Source organism: Andrographis paniculata, unplaced genomic scaffold (assembly GCF_009805555.1).
Source record: "Andrographis paniculata isolate CXL003 unplaced genomic scaffold, ASM980555v1 Contig72END, whole genome shotgun sequence".
Lineage (NCBI taxonomy): Eukaryota > Viridiplantae > Streptophyta > Magnoliopsida > Lamiales > Acanthaceae > Andrographis > Andrographis paniculata.
In genome coordinates this window covers 896,012-919,115 of record NW_026137609.1, presented here as the reverse complement: position 1 = coordinate 919,115, position 23,104 = coordinate 896,012, and the positions used below count along the sequence as shown (strand labels likewise).

Here is a 23,104-nt window from a genome sequence, read left to right as displayed (position 1 = left end):
ATAGTAATGGGTCACTGGACAGGCTAGCTAATTTTAATTTCATAACTGGATAACTCATAAAATTGCACTATTTGATTCAACTCAGACAAACAATTTTCAATTAATATAATTTATTATGCTCCAGCATAATAGCTCTACAAAATTTATTAAATTCAATAATTCGATTGGAGGAAGATGGGACCACCAAACCATTCCATAAAATTTACTGTATATATATATATATATATTAATTTATTTATCCCACCCAGCTAAGTATGGTGCATATTGGTTGCGTTACGTATACACATTTCAATGCAAATCAATTCAGGGTTTGTTTGTCGGTGGGTTTGGATTTTGAGTTGGATTTGAATGGTAAAAATTTTGAATTTGAATAGTTGTACGAGGTGATATAAAAAGGGGTTGATGTGATATTTTGAATGTAAAATTGATTTTTAGTATAATATAAAAAATAAAAAATAGATATTTGATTTGATTTTTTGGGAAAAAAAATTGGATGAACAGTATAAATCCAATCCAATCCCCAAACAAACACACCCTCAATATCTCTTAAATCAATAATAATAATAATAATAATATCTGTTAAATCAATAATAATAATAATAATAATAATAATAATAATAATAATAATAATAATAATAATAATAATTATCTGTTAAATCAATAATAATAATAATAAGATTTGTAGCTATAAACAGATATAATTAGAGAAATTGTTATATTAGGTAAAACATAATTGATAACTGTACTACTTTCCCCGGATCCGACCAGAAAGAAATACCTAAGTATTTATTTGATTATTTATTTGATAACGGTACCTATTAAGTATTTATTTGATTTTTTTTGTATTGTAGATTAAAAATAATACTCTCTCGGTTATGTAATTGTGTGCTCATTTGACCGGGCACGAGTTTTAATAAAAGTGAGTAATAATTATTAATTTTTTATTTTACAGTAAAAAAAGTACAAAAGTAAAATAATTTTTTACTTATAAAGGAAATGAGAATATTTTTTATGACAACTCAAAAAAAAAAGTGAGCACATATTTAAATGACAGAGGGAGTACTTCTTTTGTCTCATACAAGAAAAAAATACTCCCTTTATCTCATTGAAAGTTACCATTTTTTATTTTCGTCCGTTCCAAAACAAGATTACTGTTTTCTAATTTAGTAATTATACTACCTATTTAAGATAATAAATACTCTTTCAACTTACAATATATTACACATATGTCATTACTTTTATATTAGACCATACTAATAGAGGTATTTTTGTTTTTTTTACTACAATCTAATATAATACTAATATTAAAAAATGTACGTGCATGAAAGCAAATGTCATCCTTCCAACGGGATGAAGTGAGTATTTAATTTTTCAGCACAAAAATTTAGGTGAGTAGAATAAAATAGAAATTAGGTGATGTAATGAGAAAGAAAAATGTACATTTAAAAAATTATTTGAATTGTGTGATGAGATAAAATGAATTAATTTTTTTTTATTTTGAAAATACTGCAACGTATGTGGAACGAATAAAATAGTATTTTATTATTTTGTAAAAATATGTAAAATAATTTTAATTTATTTATTTGATTAAAAAAAAAAAAAAGAAAGAAGAAGAAGAAGATGGGATAAGCATAAATAATAAAGAAAACTACATTAAATTGAAATGAAAAAAAAAAACAAAAAAACTTGTAATTGCAAAAGGTGAAAAAAACAAAACGGGAAAGTTAAAAGTAATGCACGGGCAGTCATGTCTACAATCAAATACAATGTGGAATTGTGTCGTGTAAATGATGACATATAGAGGTCGGACTTGTGACCGTTTCGCCTACAGTGACTTTTTTCCGTCATTAAAACAACAAAAGCGTAGCATATCTGCTACCATATATGGAGTATTATTTATTATTTATTTATTTTATTCATTTATTATTATTAATAATAATATATATAAATAGATATATTGTGGAGCCTGAAATGAAATGAACATAGAAAGGTTAAAGCGATGGTGGGGACTGGGGCTTAGGGTATGGACAGAGACGCGCGAACCTCTAATATAGTGCCATTTTTCGATCAGGAAGGCAGCTGATTAATTTAATTAATCTTAGCAGATAATAATGGACATAAACAAGGAGATCAAACTGCTTCCATTCTTGGTCAATCATGTCATCTCCTACAACATATAATACATATTTACAGATCGCCATCATATCATATATATGATCGTACACCAAAATGCACACACCACTAGGAAAATAAACACAGACAGATCTACAAGATGCCATATCCAGATTTAAAACCAAAACTTTTTGATTGAGCCCACTTCCACCCTAATCTATAGCTAATTAGAGATCCTGCTGCAACTAATTTGGAAAATGGTCTGTCCGTACGGGCAGTGGGGTGGGGTGGGGTGGGGTGCTTTAGAATGGTGCTGTTAGGGTTCTATGGAGCTTCTGCTTTTGCTTTTGCTTCTGCTTCTGACTGTGATCGCCAAGTGATGATGCTGCACAGAGCTGTGGAAATTGATGATAATTAATAATTATAATAATCAAAGGGTTTGTTCTTGAAATCCCACTTTAACAAGCAAGCAGATTTTAATTTCTTTATTTATAATTAATTAATTACCTGTTCTTGCTGTCTTCTTAGCTTGGAATTCTCCTCCATCAAACGTGCAAGCTCCACCTCCAGCTCGTACGTATATGCCTTTTGAATTTCGATCATCATCATCATCCCCAACAAATCAAACCACACCAAAAACAGCACAATCAAACAAACCCTACAACTTAATTCTGACCAAATCGAAAATCAATAAGGAAACTAAATTAATTAATTAAACCAAAAGTAATCTGAATCGATCAATCACACACACACACACACTGTACCTGTTTCCTAGCCCTAGATCTTGCAGCAGACTCCCTGTTCTTCATAAGCCTATACTTCTTCTGTTCTTCGCTTGCATTATCATCCCCAGAAGGACCTCCTTTGCGTTTCGAGCAAGCACAAGAACTCGAAGAAGCCAACAAGCTTGTGACATTAGAGCAACCAGAGACAGACCGTGTCTGTGTCTGTGTCTCAGTCTGAGTCTGAGTCTGAGTTTGACTGTAAGAAATATTGCTGCTGATGACGACACCCTTTTTCTGCGGCAGCCCTAGTTTCGACGTGGGCCGACGTGGGTCTAAGGGAGAAGCCAAGAATTCTTGGAGGGTCAAACCCCCCGCCGCCGGCGGTGCTTCGGCGGCGTCGGCGGCGGCGGAGTAATGGTGGTCGAGGGATGCCAGGCTCAACTCCTTCCAGACATCTTCCATGGATTCCAAATTTGGGGGAAAACTAAAAAAGGGGTGCGAGTGAACGGCTATGGTGGACCAGATATTTTAGTATGGTGCCATTTATGGGACTTACTACAGATGAGGAAAATGTCACAGTTATTTAATTCCTCTTGTGGGAAAAAAGTAAGGGTTCTTGGAAGACTGGAAATTCTTGTCCGAATTTCCTATAAGTAGGCCAACCCAAAAGGAGTAATCTTTTGTGTATGCGCCGTGATTCTATTCAGATTGGGCTGTTAAAGTGACAGGCAGTAAAGCTACATCAAGATTGGTCGAATAAAAATGCCCAAACATAACAACCTACGGCAATGCAAAGTACATACACCAAGCAATTTGTTTAATAAACACACTTGTGCCTATTGATTGTTTTGCACCAAAACTCAAAAGGGTGTTTTTCCGGTGACCGGAGCAACCTATAACAATACGTCTTCCAACACATACCATATGTTAAATCTGATACAATGGAAACAGAGAAGCCTGAAAGTTAAATCAAAAAGGCATTGATGTCGCTCTCATTTACCATCGACTTTTAAATTTCATTTTCAAAATGCACCGGTGTACTGAGAAAAGTTTCACCTCAAAACACAGTTTCTTCTGCAAATCATCCAAGAGTAAAGCACTCAAAACCATTGGCACAAAACAATTGCAATCCATGTCAGCAGCAAAATATTGGCAAAAGATCCAGTCCAGAAGCTAAAAGATGTTTGACGTAGTCAGACCACTCCCACCTCCTCTGGCTAAAACGGTTACCATATGTAGGCATTTAGTCTCCTCCGGCTGGATCCGGGACAGATAGGTTAGTCAAGAAAAATAATTGGGTATTAAGCAATTTTCAATACATAATTAAGCAAGTGCACCAACCTTGAGTACGCAAAATTGTGTTCCGAAAACAGTTTCATACGCTTACGGTGCGATCTCCTTCAGCGGTGCTGTCTACAGGAGCCAATCCCGACTGATTAATCAGGTTCTCAGGCATGAGCTTGCCAGTAGTCATCTCAGCGTGAACTTGCTCTGAATCTGTCTTTTTAGTTCCTGAATTGTTGTCTAGTGAAACATTTTGTAAGGAGGTTGCTAGCTCATTTTGGGGTGCCACAGAGGTGCTGGAAGCTGAATTTGGAAGAACCAGACCGGATGGCAGTAGATATTTTCTCCACTCATTGCGCCTCCTCACCTTGCCATCCTGTAAAAGAAAGAGAAAAAAGAGAAGCAAAATTTCCTGTCATTGTTTCTACTGATTTCCGACTGGATACTCAAGGAAAGAGAATTTCCTCTTCATAACCTACAAATATGCAGACAATGAAATAGAGGGCAGCAACTTACAAAAGCCTATCAGAGAATTAAGAACCCTAAATGGAGTAAAGTCGGGCATCAATTTCATATATATACTATACAAGGTTGAGGCAAGAGCAATATGGTAATAGCTAATTAATCGAAAATATTGTGAATTAAAATTCAGAGTTACCTGGACTTCCACAACCGTAGAATATCTCAAGGACTCCAAAATCAAGGGAACATCCTTTGTCAGTTGATCAATCTGAAGAGACAGAACAAAACAAAACAACATTGACCTGACATTGGATACACTATGACGTATATCCAACTGAGCATTCTGTATATACAGACATTCTAAGCCAGTTACCAAAACAAGCTACAACAAATCAGTCATTTTTTAATGCTGCAATCTACAAGATCATGCAATTAAACCTGAGGAAAATATAGCGACCAAACCTTCAATGTCGATGCATGACACAGCAGAACTAATATATTGCCATAACAATATATTGAGCAATCAATAAAATCAAAGACAACTTCAGTTATTCCATCTCATGAAAAATAAAAAGCAGGGAATTAGGGGGGAGGTGGAGTCACTATGGCAATTCCTATAACATGGAGAAACAACCATTCCTTAGATGAATTCAGAAATGAATCTTAACTAAATTAGTTTTTATGCAAGCTTATTTCTGATTTTAAAAACTGACATTTTCAACAAATATCAAGAACTAGTTATTATAGAAAAATTTAACTCACTACTTGGGAGATGGAAAAACCAGGTTATATGCAACACGGAACGGCATATCCATTGAGAACTTACTCGACGAAAAGAGGCAATTAAAGTAATCGGCACCCAACCATGCTCATCCATCTTTGACCTCAAAAACTTATCTTTTGCCAAATTATCATCACTGGGAGAACACAATTGCTTGAACTTAGTCATTCGAAGAGGCATGAATCAAATACTAACAAGAACCGCCAAACAATTACCTGAAATAGAAGTCTATTTGCTTAACAATCTTGCTTGTTAAACTATCAGCAGGAGGATAGAACGGAGGTGGTGGAGGACCAATTTGCACAGCCCTAAAAGATTCTGGAGTCATTGTCGGGACATAGATAAACGGGGCAGGTGGCCCATCTGAAAGTCCAAAACTCTTGTTAGACTGGCAAAATAGTAGTAATCAAATTTTATAACATCAAATTCGGTGCACCCACCAAAACCCATTTGTCCAGGGAACACTCTAACAGGTCCAGGTGCCATCAATGGAGCAGCACCAGGAGGCAGTGGAGACGGCATATACCCCATGTGAGGAGGTAGATAATGGGGTGGGCGATGGACATCTCTACGATCTTGCTCACGCCTGCCATGGCTATTGGGGTGTGGTCCTTCTCCTCGGGGTCGAGGGCCATAACCACCCCCCCTTCTTGGGTTATTTCTCTGAGGATGGTCATTGCCAGCATGTGAATGTGAACCTCCAATGGGTCTTGGACCTCTTACAGGATTATCCAACACAGGGGGAACCATCCCATAAGGTACCTCAAAAACATGAAAAGGCGGTGGTGGTGGCATAGGGAGTGGTTGCTGATTAAAAGCATTTTGAGATGTACCACTCAATGAGGAGCTACTCCCACCGCGGTTCCTTGGCCTTGCTCGAGAAGGCATTGAATTGTTCACAGAGGAATTAGAATGAACATTATGATTGACTGGTCTCTGAGGAGGTTGAGATATCAGAGGAGCCTGTCAAACCAAATATAAACGAATATAACACATGTTCATCCTGTAAATGTATATCCAATATAAACTGAAATATCCTACTTCTTAAGAAACAAGAGCACAAAGATTCACACAATAAGAGAACAACAGTTTGTATAATAATTATATACAATGCAAGTGGTCAGCTCTCCTTTGTGTAGACCTAAGGCTCATAATTTCAACAACCTTCCTTACTTACACAATCAACTGTTTAAAAAGAGCAATGAAAACACAAAGATACAACTCCGTATAAGAATCTTTAGCTAATAAACCCGACCAGTAAATTCGATAGTTATATAATAACACTTACATTAACCTGAGGTAAATAAACTGATCCGTCGGCCACAGGTCGGGAAACATCGGAGGATGCTTTCGGCACCGATCGGGTTGTTTCCGAGAGTGCCGGCCAGGAAACGGCCCCGCCCATAACAGTAGCAGGCTCAGGAGCACCGTTTAACGGCGTGTTCCACGCAGGCCTCCTGGGGCGACCAGCATTGTTATCGCCGTTGACGCCAGAGTTCTCGGGCTGCGCGTCAGAGGCCGAACTATCTATCGAAGAGTTTTCTGAAGCAGAAAACTGCTCCTGCGGCGGAGACAGAGAAGAGCCAGGAACTCCGGATGCAGGCGAGGAGTTCTGCTCGGGATCTCCACGAACGACCGATGCCCAAGGAGAGGATAAACTCCGCCGCTGCGACACAGGACTGCTACCCTCGCCGCCGTTTGAGACAACCTCCGCGGCCGACTGCGAGTTGTCCGTGGCCATAGTCGACCAATCAAAAATCTAAAACCCAAACCGAAGAGAGCAAACACTCCGGCGACGGAGCCTTTTCCTTTATATTAAAATCAAATGTATTTCGCCAATCTCCAAAATATATTGAATGCGGCCCAAGAATCCAGAGAGAAGTAGAGGGACGTGATCGGAGAGAAAACTAGGGTTTCGGCCGTCCGCAGCGATCAAATCCTGTGTGTAGCGGTGGGAGAGTCCATAGTCTATACCCACCAAATTTCCTTAAAAGCACTCGCACTTTGTGAAATGTCTATATTGCCCTTAAACGTCACTTCCATCTAGCTTGGCGTAATATTCGGTATTCCTTTCTATCTTCTGATTTTTCTGTACGAAATTCAAATTTAAATCGCATAATTTACTGTGAATTACCTTTGCTGAATCCTTATAAACCTCTAGATCGACAGATTATTAAATCATATGGAGGGTTAGAACTGTAATTTTATTATTTTTTATTTATATATTTAATGTGGTGTTTTAACTTTTGAAATAGTTGCTATATTGAAGGTTTTCGTATGCTATTATCTTTTGTGCAAAAATTATTTTTTGTCTCATTCTATTATAATTATTAATTTTGGTCTAATTAAAAAAAATTATTAATTTAGGTCTCATTCAAATAAAAATTTATCACATTTAGTCCCAAGATAGTTGATTGGGACTGAACACGGTCGTTAGATGACTCAGAAGGTGACTTGACATCCCAAGCAGCCAATACGACCGTGTTGAATACCCCGCACTTCTAAACACGTTTGTGTTCCTACTCGTGTTCTGAATACAACTATGTTCTACACCATATTCTATTATTGCACATGTTCTCAACACAACCATGTTCTAGACCATGTTCACGACCATGTTTCCAATATAATCATATTGTAAGTCATATTTATTATTATTTTTACTTTTTTGTTATAATTATTTGATATATATATTTATAATTCAACAAAAATATTTTTTACAATTATTTTACGATATAAAAAAAATCAATTTTTAATATTTTTAAAATATATAAAAATAATAATATTTGGCCCGCCGCGGGTTGGCCCGCAAATAATCCCTTTTTTTGCGGATTATGGTGGGTTGTGGGTAAATTCACCCCGCTAACCCGTTTTGACAGGTCTAACTGTGTTGAGAACATGGGCAAAAATATGGCTGAGAACATGGATAGGAACATACCTATGTTCAGAACACAGACAGACAGGAACTAGGCATGTTCAAAAGTGCCGTGTAATCAACACGGCCGTGTTGGCTGGATGGGACGCCCAGTCACCTTTTGAGTCATCCAGTCAACCATCTTATAACTAAATTGATAAATTTTCATTTAAGTTGGACCAAAATTGATAATTTTTTTTTTAATGAGACCAAAAATAATTTTTAATCTATGTTTTATTAAATGGGAAGAATGTATTTTTTAAATATATTGTATACTCAATTTATTTATTTATAGCATATGCTAGCAATATATTTATATTAAATATAATACTATTATCTTAATAAAATGATTGTATAAAAATATAATAATTAATTTTTATTGACACGGTGAAAATTAAAATTTTAAACGAAAACCATTATGTGTGTCTTTTTTACTTTAAATATTATATTTATTTATTTACAATATGTATTATTTATCTATTTATATTAAATATTTTTATTAATTTAATAAAATTATTAAATATTTATAAATATATAATCATGAAGTTAAATATATAAGTTTTACAGATACATAATTTTAAGGTTCATATTTTCTTTATTATATATATATATATATTTTTTAAAATTTATTCATTGTACTTTTCTGTTTTAATGTTGGTGATTTACTATCGATAATATTGCTATTTTCTTTATATTACTGTATTTAAAGTTTTAAATAAAAATGTGTGATTTTATTATATTCAATATGTTGTTGTTGTGTTTATACATTGTCGTTGTTTGTGATATATGTGTAATTTATTTATTTATTATCTGTGCTATTTATTTATTTATTAATGAAGTATGATATTTTTATTATTTTTAAAAAATATTTAATAATAATTAATTTTCACTGATACAATAAAAAAAAATGCAATATTACCAAAAGATTAGGGTGTGTTTCTATTTGACCGAGTTTGAGAATTTTTTACTATTATGCTACTATTTGGTTTCATTTGTGCGCCAAACTCAGCCTATGGACAATACCTCACGGATGTTCTGAAAAAACATTAATTAATTGATATTGACATTTTTTTAAAAAATTTTAAATTTTATGAAAAAAACAGTAATTAATATTACTTCTCATTTAAAAGGGTAAAATTCATTTTGGTCCATTCAATATCATAATTATTAATTATAATTTTATTTAAAAATAATTATCAATTTTGGTCCCACTCAATGAAAATTTATCAATTTTAGTCTCAAGATGGTTGACTGAGACTGAACACGGCAGTGTTAACTTGAACACGACCGTGTTGGATGACTTAGAAGGTGACTGGACGTCCAGGCAGCCAACACACGGCTGTGTTGATTAGCCTGCACTTCTGAACACGGCCGTGTTCCTGCCCGTGTTCTGAGCACTAATATATTTCTGCTCGTGTTCTCAACACAGTCATATTCTAAGTCATGTTTCTGCCCATATTTTCAACACAACCATGTTCTAGGCCATGTTCACAGTTATGTTTTCAATATAATCATATCGTAGATCATATTTATTATTATTTTCAATTTTTGGTTAAAATTATTTGATATATATTTATAATTCAACAAAAATATTTTTTACAATTATTTTATAATATAAAAAATAATCAATTTTTAATATTTTAAAAATATATAAAAATATTAATATATTAATATATTTTTTCAATAATCATCATTGTATATATTTTTAAAAATTTATAGTAAAAATTTTAAAATAATTATTTCTATAAATAATATTTTAAAATAATACTTCCTCCGGGTCACCGTAGACAGGAGAATTTAGGATAAGTATAATTAGCAGATAATTAAAAATATATTAGTAAAAATAATTATCATATAATATAAATAATTATAAATTAAGATTAAGATAACTCGTTACTTTAATTAAAATTAAAAAAATTAAATTAAAAAATAGTGTGTAATTATTTTCAAAAAAAGAAAAGTGACATGAATGGAGAATGGACATAAACGACAATGTGAACATGGTAAGTGGGACGGAGGGAGTACTATTAAAAATATATATTAATATATTATTATTTTTATATATTTTTAAAATATTAAAAATTGATTATTTTTTATATAATAAAATAATTGTAAAAAATATTTTTGTTGAATTATAAATATATATCAAATAATTTTAACCGAAAATAATAATAAATATGGCATAAAATATGATTATATTGAAAACATAGCCGTGAACATGATCTAGAACATAGTTGTGTTGAGAACATGGGTATGAACATGACTGTGGTGAGAACATGGACAGAAATATGGTTGTGTTCAGAAGGGCAGGAACACGACCATATTTAGTCCAAGTCAACCATCTTGAGACTAAAATTGATAAATTTTCATTTGAATGGGAAAACCTTTCTAAAACTTTTCGAATAAGGTAAGCTTCAAAATTGATAATTTTTTTTTAATGAGACCAAAATTGATAATTATGATCTCGAATGAGACAAAAAATAATTTTTACTTGAGTTTCAGAAAAATCAGTAATTTTTTTTTCTATTATACTAAAAAATAGAAAAAGTATATATTTTTACCAAATTGAATTGTAAATTTTATTTGTAATTTATATATTATCTTTAAATTTAAAATATAAATAATTAAAATTTTTAAAAATATTTTTTATACTATAAATTAAAATTTTTAAATATAATTAATAAAATTTAAAAATAAATATTATAAAAAGTTTTATAGAAAAATACTATTATATTAACCTCGTATCTTTTTGAGTAATTTTAACAACTTTCAACTTTATTACATCAAACAGTTTTTTTTTTTTTTTTTATTTTTATAAAAGTTGTTTTGTAGATATTTATCCAAATATAAAATTGAACTGCTTCTACTCTTAACTTATGTGTGTGCTTCTACTTTTGGCTTCTACTTATTTTTTAAAGCCAATCAAAACGATCCTTATTAGATTGAAATATGGAATATTTAGTCGAATTTAGATAATAATTTATATAATTGTATTAATCTAATTATTTTTATAATTTTTCAAGATTTACATATTAACGTGTAAAACCATATTCGATGAATTTAAAGAACTCATCATCTTACTATTTTTGGGAAAATACTTTATAATAAAATATACATATTATTTGACATATTTCATCAAGACTCCACACATTTACAAAATTCTGTAACTTCTTAAATTAAAAAAGACAGATCTTATCGTTTTCAATATGAGCCATCCGATTTTCATCTGTTACGATGAACGATCCAGAACTTATTAGATAGTGTTAATCACTGGATCTGCCTCATAATAATCTGTTACAATGAACCTACAAAATTTTACTCTTTAAATATCGTATTACTAATCAAATGAATTGTTATAGAGTCGAAAGAGTATTAAAAATAAAAAAAATATAAATTAATTTTAAATTATATATATCAGCCCATAAACCCATCATCAATTAATCTAAAAAAAATTAGGTTCCGGAGGAAAGGACTTGATGTTATGGACAACGACGGAACTAGGTTATGAAGTCAGGGGGACGGAGCTTTGGAGGCGGTTTCGATTTTTTATGATATTATGTAGATTTTAATATATTTTAAATTATTAGGTCGATATTATGTTCAAATCGACAGTTCAAATTTTATTTTATTTTGATAAAAATTTAAAATTTTATAAAAATATGTCAATTTGTTTTTACTACTTCAATTATATTTTCTTTGATTTATTCTGATATAATGGATGATGAAAATAGAAAAGAAAGAAAATTTAATAAATAATGTAAGTAGATGCTTATAAAAATATTTAGAGTAAAAAATTATATTTTTTACTTATATGATATATAATTAAAAATATTATATATTAATATAAATTTAAATAAAAATATTAAAAAAATTTAATTGTTTATAATTTTAATTTGAGGTATGTTTTATGTGAAATATAGAAAATAGTATCGATAATATAAAAAATAAATATTTTATATTAAAATTTGTACAAAAGAATAGGGCAAACAAACCATAAATATAATTTTAAGGGGTCAAAATAATATATTTGTCTAAATTTTATTTTTCCAAAAAAAAAAAAAGAGAAAAGTTTTGGGAGGTACATCCGTCTTTGCCCGTGGGTTGGACTTGTTACCGTAAAATTATGAATTTAAACTTTTGATACTTTTGAATTTTGTTTGTCATATATGATTCGCTAGTATAACTTACTTTGTTGAACTTAGTTTATAGACGGTTAGATTCGGTCGGAAGTTTTATCCATAGCCCACTTAGAAAAAAAAAAAAAAAAGCCAGATCCTTAGTAAAATGTGTGTTTATTTGTAAGGTTTTTGTTTTAGGTTTTGATTTTGAATATTAAAATTTTTAATTAAAATAGTTTGTTTGATGTGATTTTTTGAATATTAAATTAGATTTTAGTGTAATAAAATAAATAAAAATTGGTTGTTTGATTTGATATTTTTAGAAGAAAAATAAAATTAAAATAATAAAATTAAGGTCAACGTCATTTCTGTAATGGGCTTAAGCCCAATACGGTGAATTATGCTATGATTGTAATGGGCTACTTATATATGGAATGAGCCCAATAATATTGGCCCAATTATACCCTTATTGCTGGCTCTGTTCTTCCCTGCTACTGAGCTCTGAGCTGATCAACGACTAGAAATTTGGATTGAGTAATTATGTAGCTAATCATAATCATGGCGATTTGCTCGAGACAATGCGAATGTTGAAAATAAATATAATTTCTTACAAAAATAAACATTGTACATGCTTTCCTTATTTTGATAATAGACCAACCCACAGATTATAAGTAATTTTCAATTTAAATTGAACAAACACAATGATTAAATTTTTTTTAAAAAAATAAATGTGTTATTTCACTCTAAATATTAATTTGAATTTAAAAAAAAGAAGTAACATTTCAATTTAAATTGAACATATACAATGGTTCATTTTTATTTATTTTTTTGTTAAAGAATAGATATGTTGTTTCAATTCAAATATTAATTTGAATTCAAAATAAATTAATGGGTTGATTCAATTTAAATAAAAATTTGAATTCATAAATTAAATTTTATTAAACACGCTAAGTTCACAAATAAACATAACTTTTGAAATGAAAATTTTAGAAAAAATTTCAGAATACCACATACCAACTTAGTCATGAGCTATTACATTATGTTTCATAAACTAGTTACAAAACTTTTACTCAAGTTCACTTAATCCCAACATTCATTAGTTTCGAATAAATTTAATACACCAAAATCACTAACATATGCTAGTTATGATTTTGATTGGTTTTTGTGTAATTAGTTCTTGTATATATTTTATGGTACAACCCTTGCAATTTTGAATTTTTCCAATGAATGGATAAACAACTTGTTATGGAGGTGATGCAATGTCATCTAACTCTGTTAAATCCAGGTTCTTGGTATACTTTCTATTCCCAAGACACATTAGTATAGTGTACAGCTAGAATTGGAGAATCTAGTACCATTTGTGTGTCGAACCTTCTTTGGGACAGTTGTCTTTATGTGGGGAACAATTTCTTGTACTATTTTCATTACTCTGTAGCTATGCTTCAAAAGCAAATAGTGAATATGTTCTCCCCACGTAGTGGATAATTACCAGTTCTGGGAATATATGCTGCCTTTGCCTTTAGATCCTTCAAAGTGATGCATTTTGTAATGGAATGATTCAATTCTTTTCCTCTTTATCGAGTGTTAAATTCCAAGAGATGTTAGAACGAACATAAACAAAGAGACACCATTGTTGCAGAGCCATGAGAAACTCTGTAACTGTCTTCCTCACCTTCATTTTCTTGCCAACGCTTGCCTCTTCTTACTCTGATCTCGACATTCTAATGAAGCTTAAATCATCCTTCATTATTACCTCCACACCTTCCCTGTCCGACTGGGTTTCCCCGTCCTCGCCTTCCTCTACAGCTCACTGCAACTTTTCCGGGATCACCTGTGATGCTGATGCTCATGTAATATCCATTAATATCACGACTGTTCCGCTCTTCGGGACACTTTCTCCGGATATTGGATTGCTAACGAACCTCTCTAGTCTCATACTTTCGGCAGATAATCTCACAGGCCCTCTGCCTGTGGAGATTTCCAATTTGATCTTCTTAAAGTACCTTGATTTGAGCAATAACATGTTTAATGGCACCATCTCTGGAGCCATGGTTCTGAATATGGTGGAGATCGAATCTTTTGATCTTTACAACAACAATCTCTCCGGGAATCTTCCCCGGGAACTTTCCAAGCTGGAGAAGCTCCAAGTTTTGAACCTCGGGGGGAATTATTTTTCCGGGCAAATTCCTGAGTCGTATTCTGAGTTTAAAAGGTTAAGATTCTTGGCCTTGGGTGGAAATTGCCTGACAGGGAGAATTCCACCAAGCTTGGGTAAGATTACAATGCTTCAGGAGATGTATCTTGGATACTATAATCAGTTCGAAGGGGGTATTCCGCCGGAGTTTGGTTTATTATCCATGCTTCGAGTTCTTGATCTTTCGCAGTGCAATCTTACCGGTGAGATCCCCGCAAGCCTCGGGAACCTGACACGTCTTCAAATGTTGTATCTTCAGGTGATTCTTGAGAAGCTATAGATTGAATGATTATCAAGTTCTAAACATGTTTTTTTTTTTTTATTGTCGGATTAGCCATTGTTCTTCTATGTGCACAGATGAATGAATTGACAGGCTCTATTCCAGCAGAGCTGTCAGGTATGGTGAGCCTGGAGAGTTTGGATCTTTCCGTCAACAATCTCGACGGCGAAATACCAGAGAGTTTAGCTGAGCTGAACAACTTAACATTGATTAACTTGTTCCAGAACAGAATTCAGGGCCCTCTTCCAGCTTTCATAGGGGACCTTCCAAACCTCTCAGTTTTGCAGATTTGGATCAATAATTTAACAGGGGAATTGCCGCGAAACCTCGGTCAGAATGGGAAGTTAAAGAGACTAGATGTCAGCAACAATAATTTCACCGGCGAAATTCCGACTAATTTATGCAGAGGAGGTACGCTGGAGACACTGATCTTGATGATTAACTATTTCCAGGGCCGTATCCCTGAAGAACTCGGAAAATGCCGATCTCTAACTCGGATCAGGATGAACTACAACTGGTTAAATGGCACAATTCCTGCTGGTTTCTTCAACCTGTCATTGCTGGAAATGCTGGACTTGAGCAACAATTTGTTGACAGGCAATTTGGCCGATGGTATCTCAGGAGATTCTCTGCTCTATCTTTCACTGTCTAACAATTCTCTGTCTGGAAATATTCCACAGGCGATCGGTGACTTGGCAAACCTCGAGACATTGTCGCTCGACACCAATAACTTCTCCGGGGAGATTCCAGGGGGAATATTCCGGCTCAGGAAGCTCGACGGGCTGAATTTGAGCAGTAACAGCCTGACAGGTTCTATCCCGGGCTCCATTCCTGCTGCCTCCCATTTAACATTCATCGACCTGAGTCGTAACAACCTCGATGGATCGATTCCAGGCAACATTTCACAGCTACAAAACTTGCAAGAACTTAACCTCTCCGGAAATCATCTCCGCGGTCCAATCCCCGACGAAATTGGGATGATGAGCAGCCTGGCCGTGTTGGACCTTTCTTACAACAATCTTTCGGGCACAAGGCCGACGACCGGGCTGTTAGGCTGGCTCGACGACAGGTTTTTCGCCGGAAATCCGAACCTCTGCCCGGCTAAGGACAACCCACATTGCTCTCTCCGTTCAGGACAACATCAAAATGATCACATGAGGGAGACAACAAGATTTGTGATGATAGCCATTGTTGGGACACTATTAGGCTACCATAGTCATTCCTGGATTTGACCACCCACCCCAAGAGTGGTAATAATTCTAGGCCAGGGCTTAAACCTTAAACTTGCTATTTGAGTCCAGTCCAAATCTGCCAGAAGAAATCATAAGTACTATTCTTGTACTTGCATTTACAGGCAGAGTTTGGAGTGATGATAGCCCACTGGGCTCAATCTAGGATAGCTTATAATGTGATATATGAAGCCACAATTAATGTGAAGTTAGGCAGGCCTATGGCTGGCTGACTACCGTTAGGATCTTGCCATTCATGCACAGCACCTAGGACGATCCCCGCCGTCCATAATGTGGTGACCCACATTACTGACGGTGCGGATCACTCCGGGACTCTGGGTCCCAGGACTCGCCAAGATTCGCCATCAATGAAAATTTGGTGGGCTGCAGACAGAACAGAACTGATTCCATAACTTCAACCTAACGTCTGATGAATCTTGTCAGAAATTCCATTGGTGTCCCCTCGCTCTAATATCTAAATCACGATTTTAAGTCGATTGAGGTTGTAATAACCGCGACTTTTCGAAGTCGCATGAATTTTGAATTTGTACAGTAACGGAAGGTTCTAGAATATGATTCCACCTGTCTGGATTATTCCTTAAAAATACATAGTAACTTAATAATAGACAGTAATTCAAAAAAAAAAAAAGATAGTAACCAAAAGACGTTACGGGGGGGTTATTATTACATTTTTCTTTTTCTGGAAATTAAATATCTGTGCTGAGCTGTTTTTTTTCAAAAAAACGCGATATGGACGTTCAAATCCCAAAGTTGTTTTGGAGGGATAGGCACCAACTAAAGTCGCGTTTTTACATTTACATGCAGATACAGAGGTTTTTTGTTGCAAAGAAATGATTTTGTATGCATTTAAAAAATTATTTGACTAAAATAAATAATTAACCAAAAAATGAATGTCAAACTAGTGAAAATGGAGTGGATAAACATGGCTAAAAAAGGCAAAGCACCCCTGTGTCACATCCCTGTTGCTATCTGAATAATGATTGAACTTTCATATTTATTCAAAATCGATTTAATTTATTTTCTGTTTTTGAAAAATGAGTAGGCCCCACCGGACTCGGTGACCCATACCCGTTTAGGAGCGCTGGGTCGGGTTATTATGACTCACGCTGGCGGCACGTGTTCGTTCTCCACTTGCGAACAGCGAGAGTAGTCCTACTCATGAGAAATAAATAAATAAAAGCCCATATATTATTGTCATATATTTCAGAAAAAGAGAAAAAAGGGAAAATTCAGAGAAGGGGAAGAAAGACGAGGGGAAAACGTCATGCCCCAAACAATCACTGCAAAAGGTTGTTTCTCGGCAAGAATTTCCGGCTGTTTCTCAGTTTTCGGTTTTGCTTTATCAGGGAAAGGAGTATTTCTCGGGTTCGAGTGCATGAGGTTTTGATTTGAAGGAGCCTGAGATTCAGAATTTTCAGATTGTTTTCCCAAGCTCTTGAACCAGGTAGAAAGCTCTGTTGTTTTGACCTTAATTGTCTATGATTTTCTGGATGTGTTCTCTTTGGTAGGGTTAATGCGTTTTTTCCCACTCTGTAATTGCTATCTCGCGGCATTAATTGCGTGCTGGTGAGATAGGCGATACATCCGATTAATTGTGAATCGGTGGAATTTGCGCGTTTGAACTTGCGATTGTTAACCCTGTGGGTAAAACTTGTTAATCTAGGGTTTTGGACCTTGGCTAAAGCTTGCCTTTTTATTTCAATCTGGCATGCTTGTTTGTTTTTCCTTGTTGGCTTCTCCTTATCGTTTGTTAATTTTTTCTTCGTTTGTTTGGCGAATGTTGGTATCTGGTTGGATTAAGGATTGTTAATACTTGTACTTCAAGTTTATACGCAGAATTGGCAGTCCCTGTTGGGAATTCATCGGACTATTTTCTGATTGCCAGATTGTGTGGCTGCATTGATATACAGGGTTACAGGCATGTGTGTAGTGGTGAACCTTCCATGGCTGCTTTATGTTCTTACAGTGTTTTGGTTGATAGGGCTTGGAAATGTGTTTGAACACATGCATGTCTTTTATGAATCTTAAGGTTTAGCCTATATCCTCAGATGAGAGTTAGGCTTTAAGGATTGGGAAAGATTTACTCTGTGGATTCATTTGATCATACTTCATTGAATGGCCAAATCTTTGTATTTTGTTTTTTTCGAAAGGGAATATAGTTACCTGCATTTGCGCCTTGCTGAAACGTGTCGTGTGTTGTCGTTTAGCTCATTAATTCCTGTTTTCGATGTTCTGTCTATCTTGTCGTATGCTCATTGTTTCCAAAAGAAAGCTAATAGAGAATCGAATATCGGTCTGAGCCCGAAAGTTTGGGGTTTGATTCTCCCCTGATCAACACGTGGCTCTTACCGTTGATTCGGTAGGGCAATCTTTCCAAATATGTAGGGCGAGATATTGAAATCTCCTCCGGCCAATCTAGCACACTACCTAGATTTGGTTCTACTTTGAAAGATTACACGTGGGTCCCATCTATCGGGCATAAAATGATCGTGGTCGTAACCATATTAAATGACTGTCGTTGGTGTCATAAATGCGGAAAGTGTTTTAATAAGTGGTATCGACATTGATTCGAGCTATCCTTTATTGAAAGAATAAAAGGAAACAAGTATTTTACTTAACGAACTTGAATTTTGTCGGTTGATGAGGTGATCTTTTTAAATGGTCAAGTCACTTTGCAATCTGTCTTTACCTCTTCCTTCTATGGCATTACTGTCTTCATTGCTCAAATTGGATTCTCCATCTGTGTTTATTTATGTTTTTACTATGTTGTTTTGATTGTTAGCTCTAGCAGTTTTATCGATTAATTAAATGTTTGAAGCACATTCATCATCTTACCTTTCTATATCATTTTTGCAGCAGACAAACCTAGGGAATGCATGGGAGTGATTCTTGCTGCAGTGCTAGCTTCTGAAAAGTGATGACGCTAGAGGATTTTTTCACTTTAACTGAAATGAATAGCGGGCTTGCAAGCCCTTCCCGGGTCAGGGAACTTGTCGCCGTTATGGAGAAAGAGAGCGATTGTGCTATAAAGAATACTGGCGAAGCTGCCAGGCAGTGGGATGCTGTGGCAAGTGCTATTGCTGCGACCGAGAACAAAGAGTGTCTCGAACTCTTTATTCAGCTAGATGGTCTGCAGTTTATTGTTAAGTGGCTGAAAGAGGCACAGAAGCTCGGGGATGACTCCAGCGATGATTCTGTAGAGGAATCAATTACTCACATGCTCCAAGCACTTGGGAAATTACATGTTGGCTATGAAAAACTCGTTGATTCTGCAATGTTGACTACTGTCAAAGATCTCCTTGGACACAGCAGTTCTAAGGTGAAGGATAAAGCTCAGGAGCTGTTTGATAGCTGGAAAGGTGCAAAAGATGGTGATTCTTCTCACTCTACTGTTGAAGGACTTGAAGCTTTGAGGGTTGGGGAGATCGGGAAAAGTGGTGATAGCAAGAGTGGCAGTGGACATTCGGAATCTCCTCAAAAGGAAAAGGAGCAGGAATCAATGAGAGATGAGCCAATGCTATCTGCTGTTTCTGATGCCGTCAACGCTGACGAGGCCGAAAACACTGACAAGTTGGAGGAAAAAACTGTCCCTGTAGCTGGAGATGATACTCCTTCTGATCCTGTTGGCTCGCCTTCACTTGCGAAGGCAGCAACAGCACTTCCTCAAATTTACTCAGTTGATGTTGTCTCTGCCAAATCAAGTACTGTGGCCGTTTCTGAAGATATGCTCGAAAGTGGAATGAATGTTGACGAGATACAGCCTGCTGGGGATGGCAAAGTATCGGAAGGTAAACTCTTTCTTCCCTTCATCTTTTTTTATAAGAAATATATATCTATATAATTATTTTATCTCAAAAACCATAATCTTTCCCTTCAGGTTCTGGTGCTGAAGAAGCAGTGAAGTCTCGAAGCGCTGTTGCAGAGCATACAGTGGCTCCAAATCCAGATCCATCATCTCCTGAGCAGAGGAAAAATGACGATAAGGGGAAGATCCCCATGGAGAATGCCATTTCTGCTACTAAACAGGCTGATGAACTTAAAGATAGCAAACTCGGAACATCCTCTGGTGGAATCGAAAGTTGGGAAGGTAGCAAAGGATTTGGGGCATTCCTAGCTGGCATGGCAGATCATGGAAAGGCGAGCGAACATGACGAGGCTTCAAGTGATGATAATCTGACAAGTAACTATAAGTTTACCAAAAGTGCCAAAGAAAATGTTAGGTCTGGTGAGAAATCTGATACTGAACTCCTTGGAATTGTGGATCCTCTAGAAATGGCGCGGCAAGTTGCAATCGAAGTGGAGCGAGAAGTTGTAGATTACAGGCGAAGTGGCAGTGGCTCTGGGATACAAACAGGTGATAATATTCAGATGCCGGAAAGCCCAGATTCCGTCGGTGGTAGGCAATCCCATGAGAGCAGCAGGAGCTCATCCAAGGATGCGTCGAGCGAACCAGGCTTGTCTGACGAAGAAGATTCCCCGATCCAGGATGAAACTATGGCTGAGCAAACTAATGCAATCACTGAGGCAACGCAAGACGTCGTCACTGCAGAGAGAGACATCCCTAGATTTGATCTGAATCAGAAATTCGACTTAGAAGATGCTGATCCTACGAGGAGCCAATCCAGCGCAGCCGTTACTATTGTGGCTACTTCAATTGCGTCTACTTCTCGAGCAGCGGCAGCTGCTCCTGGAGTGTCTGTTACTACTCCCCTGGAATTAGGTTCTGCTAGTTCAAGCGCTTTCCGCAGAGTTCCTGACAGTGAAATTGATCTTCCTACTGGGGAAGATAACAGCAGTCCGATGATAAAGCGCGACTGCCTCGATTTTGATCTGAATGTTGCTGACAATCCCGAGGTTCGAACAGAAGATCAACCCGTAGACACTCTGGCACTGATGTCTTCTACATTTGGCGCTCCCGGGGAATCTTCTTCTGCCGGCGCAAATTCAAAATCACCGCAGCTTCATCTGGACCTGAACCATACCAGTGAAGATCCTGCTCCCCCTGTGGTTAGGCAACTGTTTGGTTTCGACATTGGGGCTAATCCTTCGTCATCAAAGCTGCCTTCTTTGAAGAACATCGATCTGAACGATCAGCCGTCTTTTCTCAAGGGGATTACTGGCAGCAGTTCCAATTCGAGCAGGGCTCCTCAAAGCTTCAACTTTTCGGGTGATTCCCGACCGGACAGTTCTGTGATATCCTTATTGGGCACCCGTGTCGAGGTGAATCGAAGAACCACAGCTCCTCAACCTGCTACTCCGTCTAACGGTCAGAATCCAGAGTTTCCATATGATATGAACTCGGGCAGAGCTGGGAATTTTCTCGGGGTGATTCCTTTCGCCCATTCCCCAGTTTACGGCTTCAACACAGCGACACCCCCTCCTGTTATGCCATTCCCCCCTACTGTATTTGGAGCAGGTGCGCCAATTCCTTACATGGTCGACGCTAGAGGAACTCCTGTTATCCCGCAGATTGTGGGCTCTACTTCAGCTATGCCGACTGGTTTCCAGCAAGGCCCGTTTTTCATGAATATGAGCACTCCTCCGACTCCTTCGAATGTTGGATCTTCTCGAAGTGGTTTTGATCCTCAACTCATGCCAGGCGGAAGCAGGGATGCTACTGGTTTTACCCAGTTCCTCAACTTAGGTCCAGTCAGGTCGATGGAGGAGCCGTCCACTGTAACTATAAGGTACAACCATAACCTCCATGCCAGTGATGCAGTAATGTACAACTCGAATGCCAGGTCGATGGAAGATGCCGTAAGGTATAACTCCCAGAGTTCTTACAGTCCAGTGGTCGGTGGAAAGCGGAAAGAACCGGAGAACGGGTGGGATCATGGTTCCGTTAGGAACCAGAATCCCCCGTGGAAGTAGGGCGGCGGCGATCGCAGTCGGGCCGGGCACACAGCCAAGTAGGACCAGCAGCCCGGCCCGGAACAGAACAGAGCAGGCTAGGATCATCAAGCAGGATAGGTGGAGAAGGATTTATAGAGAAACTAAACAGTGAAGGAAGAAAGAAGAAGCGAGGATGGCTTTGCATTGCAGGTGTGTACTTAATTTCGATTCTTGAGATCATTACCAACCCACCCTTGCATAGCACAGGTCATTCAGACTTTTTAATTTCTTGCTACCTTTTTTTTCTTATTTTTCCCTTTCTTCTTTAGACAACAAAACCTTACAAACTACATTTGATATGATTTAAAGAAGAAAGGTTATTGTGACTTATTTATGATATTGCTGCTGCCTTCCCCCTTCCTTCCTTAATTTTGCCTTTGTGTTTGATTTTTGACATAATTGCTTGCTTGGGTTTATGAATGGATAGGATAGGATAGGATAGGATATCTGGATATGATACATACATATACGTACATGCATGCATGCATGCATCATCGTATATGCTTTGGTTTGCTGCGATATTATATATTAGCGTTTAATTTGAAATATTCATCACTATTTCTTGGTCATTTATATTTACGACATTTGTTTTTTTTTTTTTTTTTTTTCGATCTATATTTTTTCAACGAAAAATATTATGCCTTTTTAAAATCATAAATAACATGTTATCAGGGTCTCTTTTTGTTTTTTGGTTATGCCTCTTTTACATGTCAAAACCATTTAAAGCAAATCTTTTTCTTACTTTTTTATACTTGAAAAAAGAAAAAAAAAAAAAAAACCCACCATGTACATCAGTATATGGAGGTGCTTCTGTGATGTATTATAATTTTAACACCTTAGGAGTTGATTAATTAGCCATGTATCGCATGCTGCTATATCTAATATATGCACACAGAGAGGTTAGTTTACATTATAGATTACAAACCTATATGTACGTATAGATATAGGATAACTATTTTGATCATTTATATCTTTTTTTTTTTAATCTGCCATACTATCTAGCATGCATAGAATGATATAGGGTTGTTCGTCAGTTTTGGAGTTGGATTTTTAGGGTTAGGGTTAGGGTTAGGGTTAAGGTTAAGAATACTAAAA

General features: G+C 35.9%; 4 protein-coding genes across 6 annotated transcripts; 2 read left to right on the top strand and 2 right to left on the bottom strand.

The window, feature by feature from the left end:
- Positions 1-2,118: 2,118 nt before the first annotated feature.
- LOC127265252 (bZIP transcription factor 27-like) lies at positions 2,119-3,456 on the bottom strand. Its single transcript, XM_051294982.1, has 3 exons — positions 2,877-3,456; positions 2,620-2,697; positions 2,119-2,507 (listed from the first exon to the last, which is right to left on the bottom strand). The coding sequence occupies exons 1-3, from the start codon at positions 3,297-3,299 to the stop codon at positions 2,415-2,417; spliced, it is 594 nt and encodes a 197-aa protein (XP_051150939.1). The 5' UTR covers positions 3,300-3,456; the 3' UTR covers positions 2,119-2,414.
- A 376-nt stretch (positions 3,457-3,832) lies between these two features.
- On the bottom strand, positions 3,833-7,334 carry LOC127265251 (la-related protein 1B-like). The gene is made up of 7 exons (XM_051294981.1): positions 6,653-7,334; positions 5,805-6,327; positions 5,580-5,727; positions 5,410-5,500; positions 4,780-4,851; positions 4,179-4,497; positions 3,833-4,094 (listed from the first exon to the last, which is right to left on the bottom strand). The coding sequence occupies exons 1-6, from the start codon at positions 7,103-7,105 to the stop codon at positions 4,213-4,215; spliced, it is 1,572 nt and encodes a 523-aa protein (XP_051150938.1). The 5' UTR covers positions 7,106-7,334; the 3' UTR covers positions 3,833-4,094; positions 4,179-4,212.
- Positions 7,335-13,977: 6,643 nt separating this feature from the next.
- LOC127265185 (leucine-rich repeat receptor-like kinase protein HAR1) lies at positions 13,978-16,690 on the top strand. Of its 2 annotated transcripts, XM_051294894.1 has the most exons (3): positions 13,978-14,846; positions 14,945-15,677; positions 15,762-16,690. In XM_051294894.1, exons 1-3 carry the CDS (start codon positions 14,037-14,039, stop codon positions 16,097-16,099), a joined length of 1,881 nt encoding a protein of 626 aa, XP_051150851.1. In that variant the 5' UTR covers positions 13,978-14,036; the 3' UTR covers positions 16,100-16,690. The 2 variants fall into 2 exon arrangements, with proteins under 2 accessions (XP_051150851.1, XP_051150850.1); XM_051294893.1 differs by having other exon boundaries at positions 14,945-16,690.
- Positions 16,691-17,158: 468 nt separating this feature from the next.
- Positions 17,159-22,403, top strand: LOC127265183 (uncharacterized). 2 transcript variants are annotated; one of them, XM_051294892.1, is made up of 3 exons: positions 17,159-17,561; positions 18,977-19,905; positions 19,995-22,403. In XM_051294892.1, the coding sequence occupies exons 2-3, from the start codon at positions 19,035-19,037 to the stop codon at positions 21,986-21,988; spliced, it is 2,865 nt and encodes a 954-aa protein (XP_051150849.1). In that variant the 5' UTR covers positions 17,159-17,561; positions 18,977-19,034; the 3' UTR covers positions 21,989-22,403. The 2 variants fall into 2 exon arrangements, with proteins under 2 accessions (XP_051150849.1, XP_051150848.1); XM_051294891.1 differs by having other exon boundaries at positions 17,160-17,561; positions 18,974-19,905.
- Positions 22,404-23,104: the final 701 nt, after the last annotated feature.

What these genes read in the sequence shown, in the direction of transcription:
- LOC127265183 (XM_051294892.1), top strand. Translation starts at nt 19,035, where the DNA reads ATGACGCTAGAGGATTTTTTCACTTTAACTGAAATGAATAGCGGGCTT. An exon ending in GGATGGCAAAGTATCGGAAG is followed by an intron (nt 19,906 to 19,994) that starts GTAAACTCTTTC and finishes CTTTCCCTTCAG; the next exon opens with GTTCTGGTGCTGAAGAAGCA.
- LOC127265251 (XM_051294981.1), bottom strand. Translation starts at nt 7,105, where the DNA reads ATGGCCACGGACAACTCGCAGTCGGCCGCGGAGGTTGTCTCAAACGGC. An exon ending in CAAATAGACTTCTATTTCAG is followed by an intron (nt 5,501 to 5,579) that starts GTAATTGTTTGG and finishes GTGTTCTCCCAG; the next exon opens with TGATGATAATTTGGCAAAAG. An exon ending in TAATTGCCTCTTTTCGTCGA is followed by an intron (nt 4,852 to 5,409) that starts GTAAGTTCTCAA and finishes CTGTCTCTTCAG; the next exon opens with ATTGATCAACTGACAAAGGA.
- LOC127265185 (XM_051294893.1), top strand. Translation starts at nt 14,037, where the DNA reads ATGAGAAACTCTGTAACTGTCTTCCTCACCTTCATTTTCTTGCCAACG. An exon ending in TTCAAATGTTGTATCTTCAG is followed by an intron (nt 14,847 to 14,944) that starts GTGATTCTTGAG and finishes CTATGTGCACAG; the next exon opens with ATGAATGAATTGACAGGCTC.
- LOC127265252 (XM_051294982.1), bottom strand. Translation starts at nt 3,299, where the DNA reads ATGGAAGATGTCTGGAAGGAGTTGAGCCTGGCATCCCTCGACCACCAT. An exon ending in GATCTAGGGCTAGGAAACAG is followed by an intron (nt 2,698 to 2,876) that starts GTACAGTGTGTG and finishes GAAATTCAAAAG; the next exon opens with GCATATACGTACGAGCTGGA. An exon ending in TAAGAAGACAGCAAGAACAG is followed by an intron (nt 2,508 to 2,619) that starts GTAATTAATTAA and finishes CAATTTCCACAG; the next exon opens with CTCTGTGCAGCATCATCACT.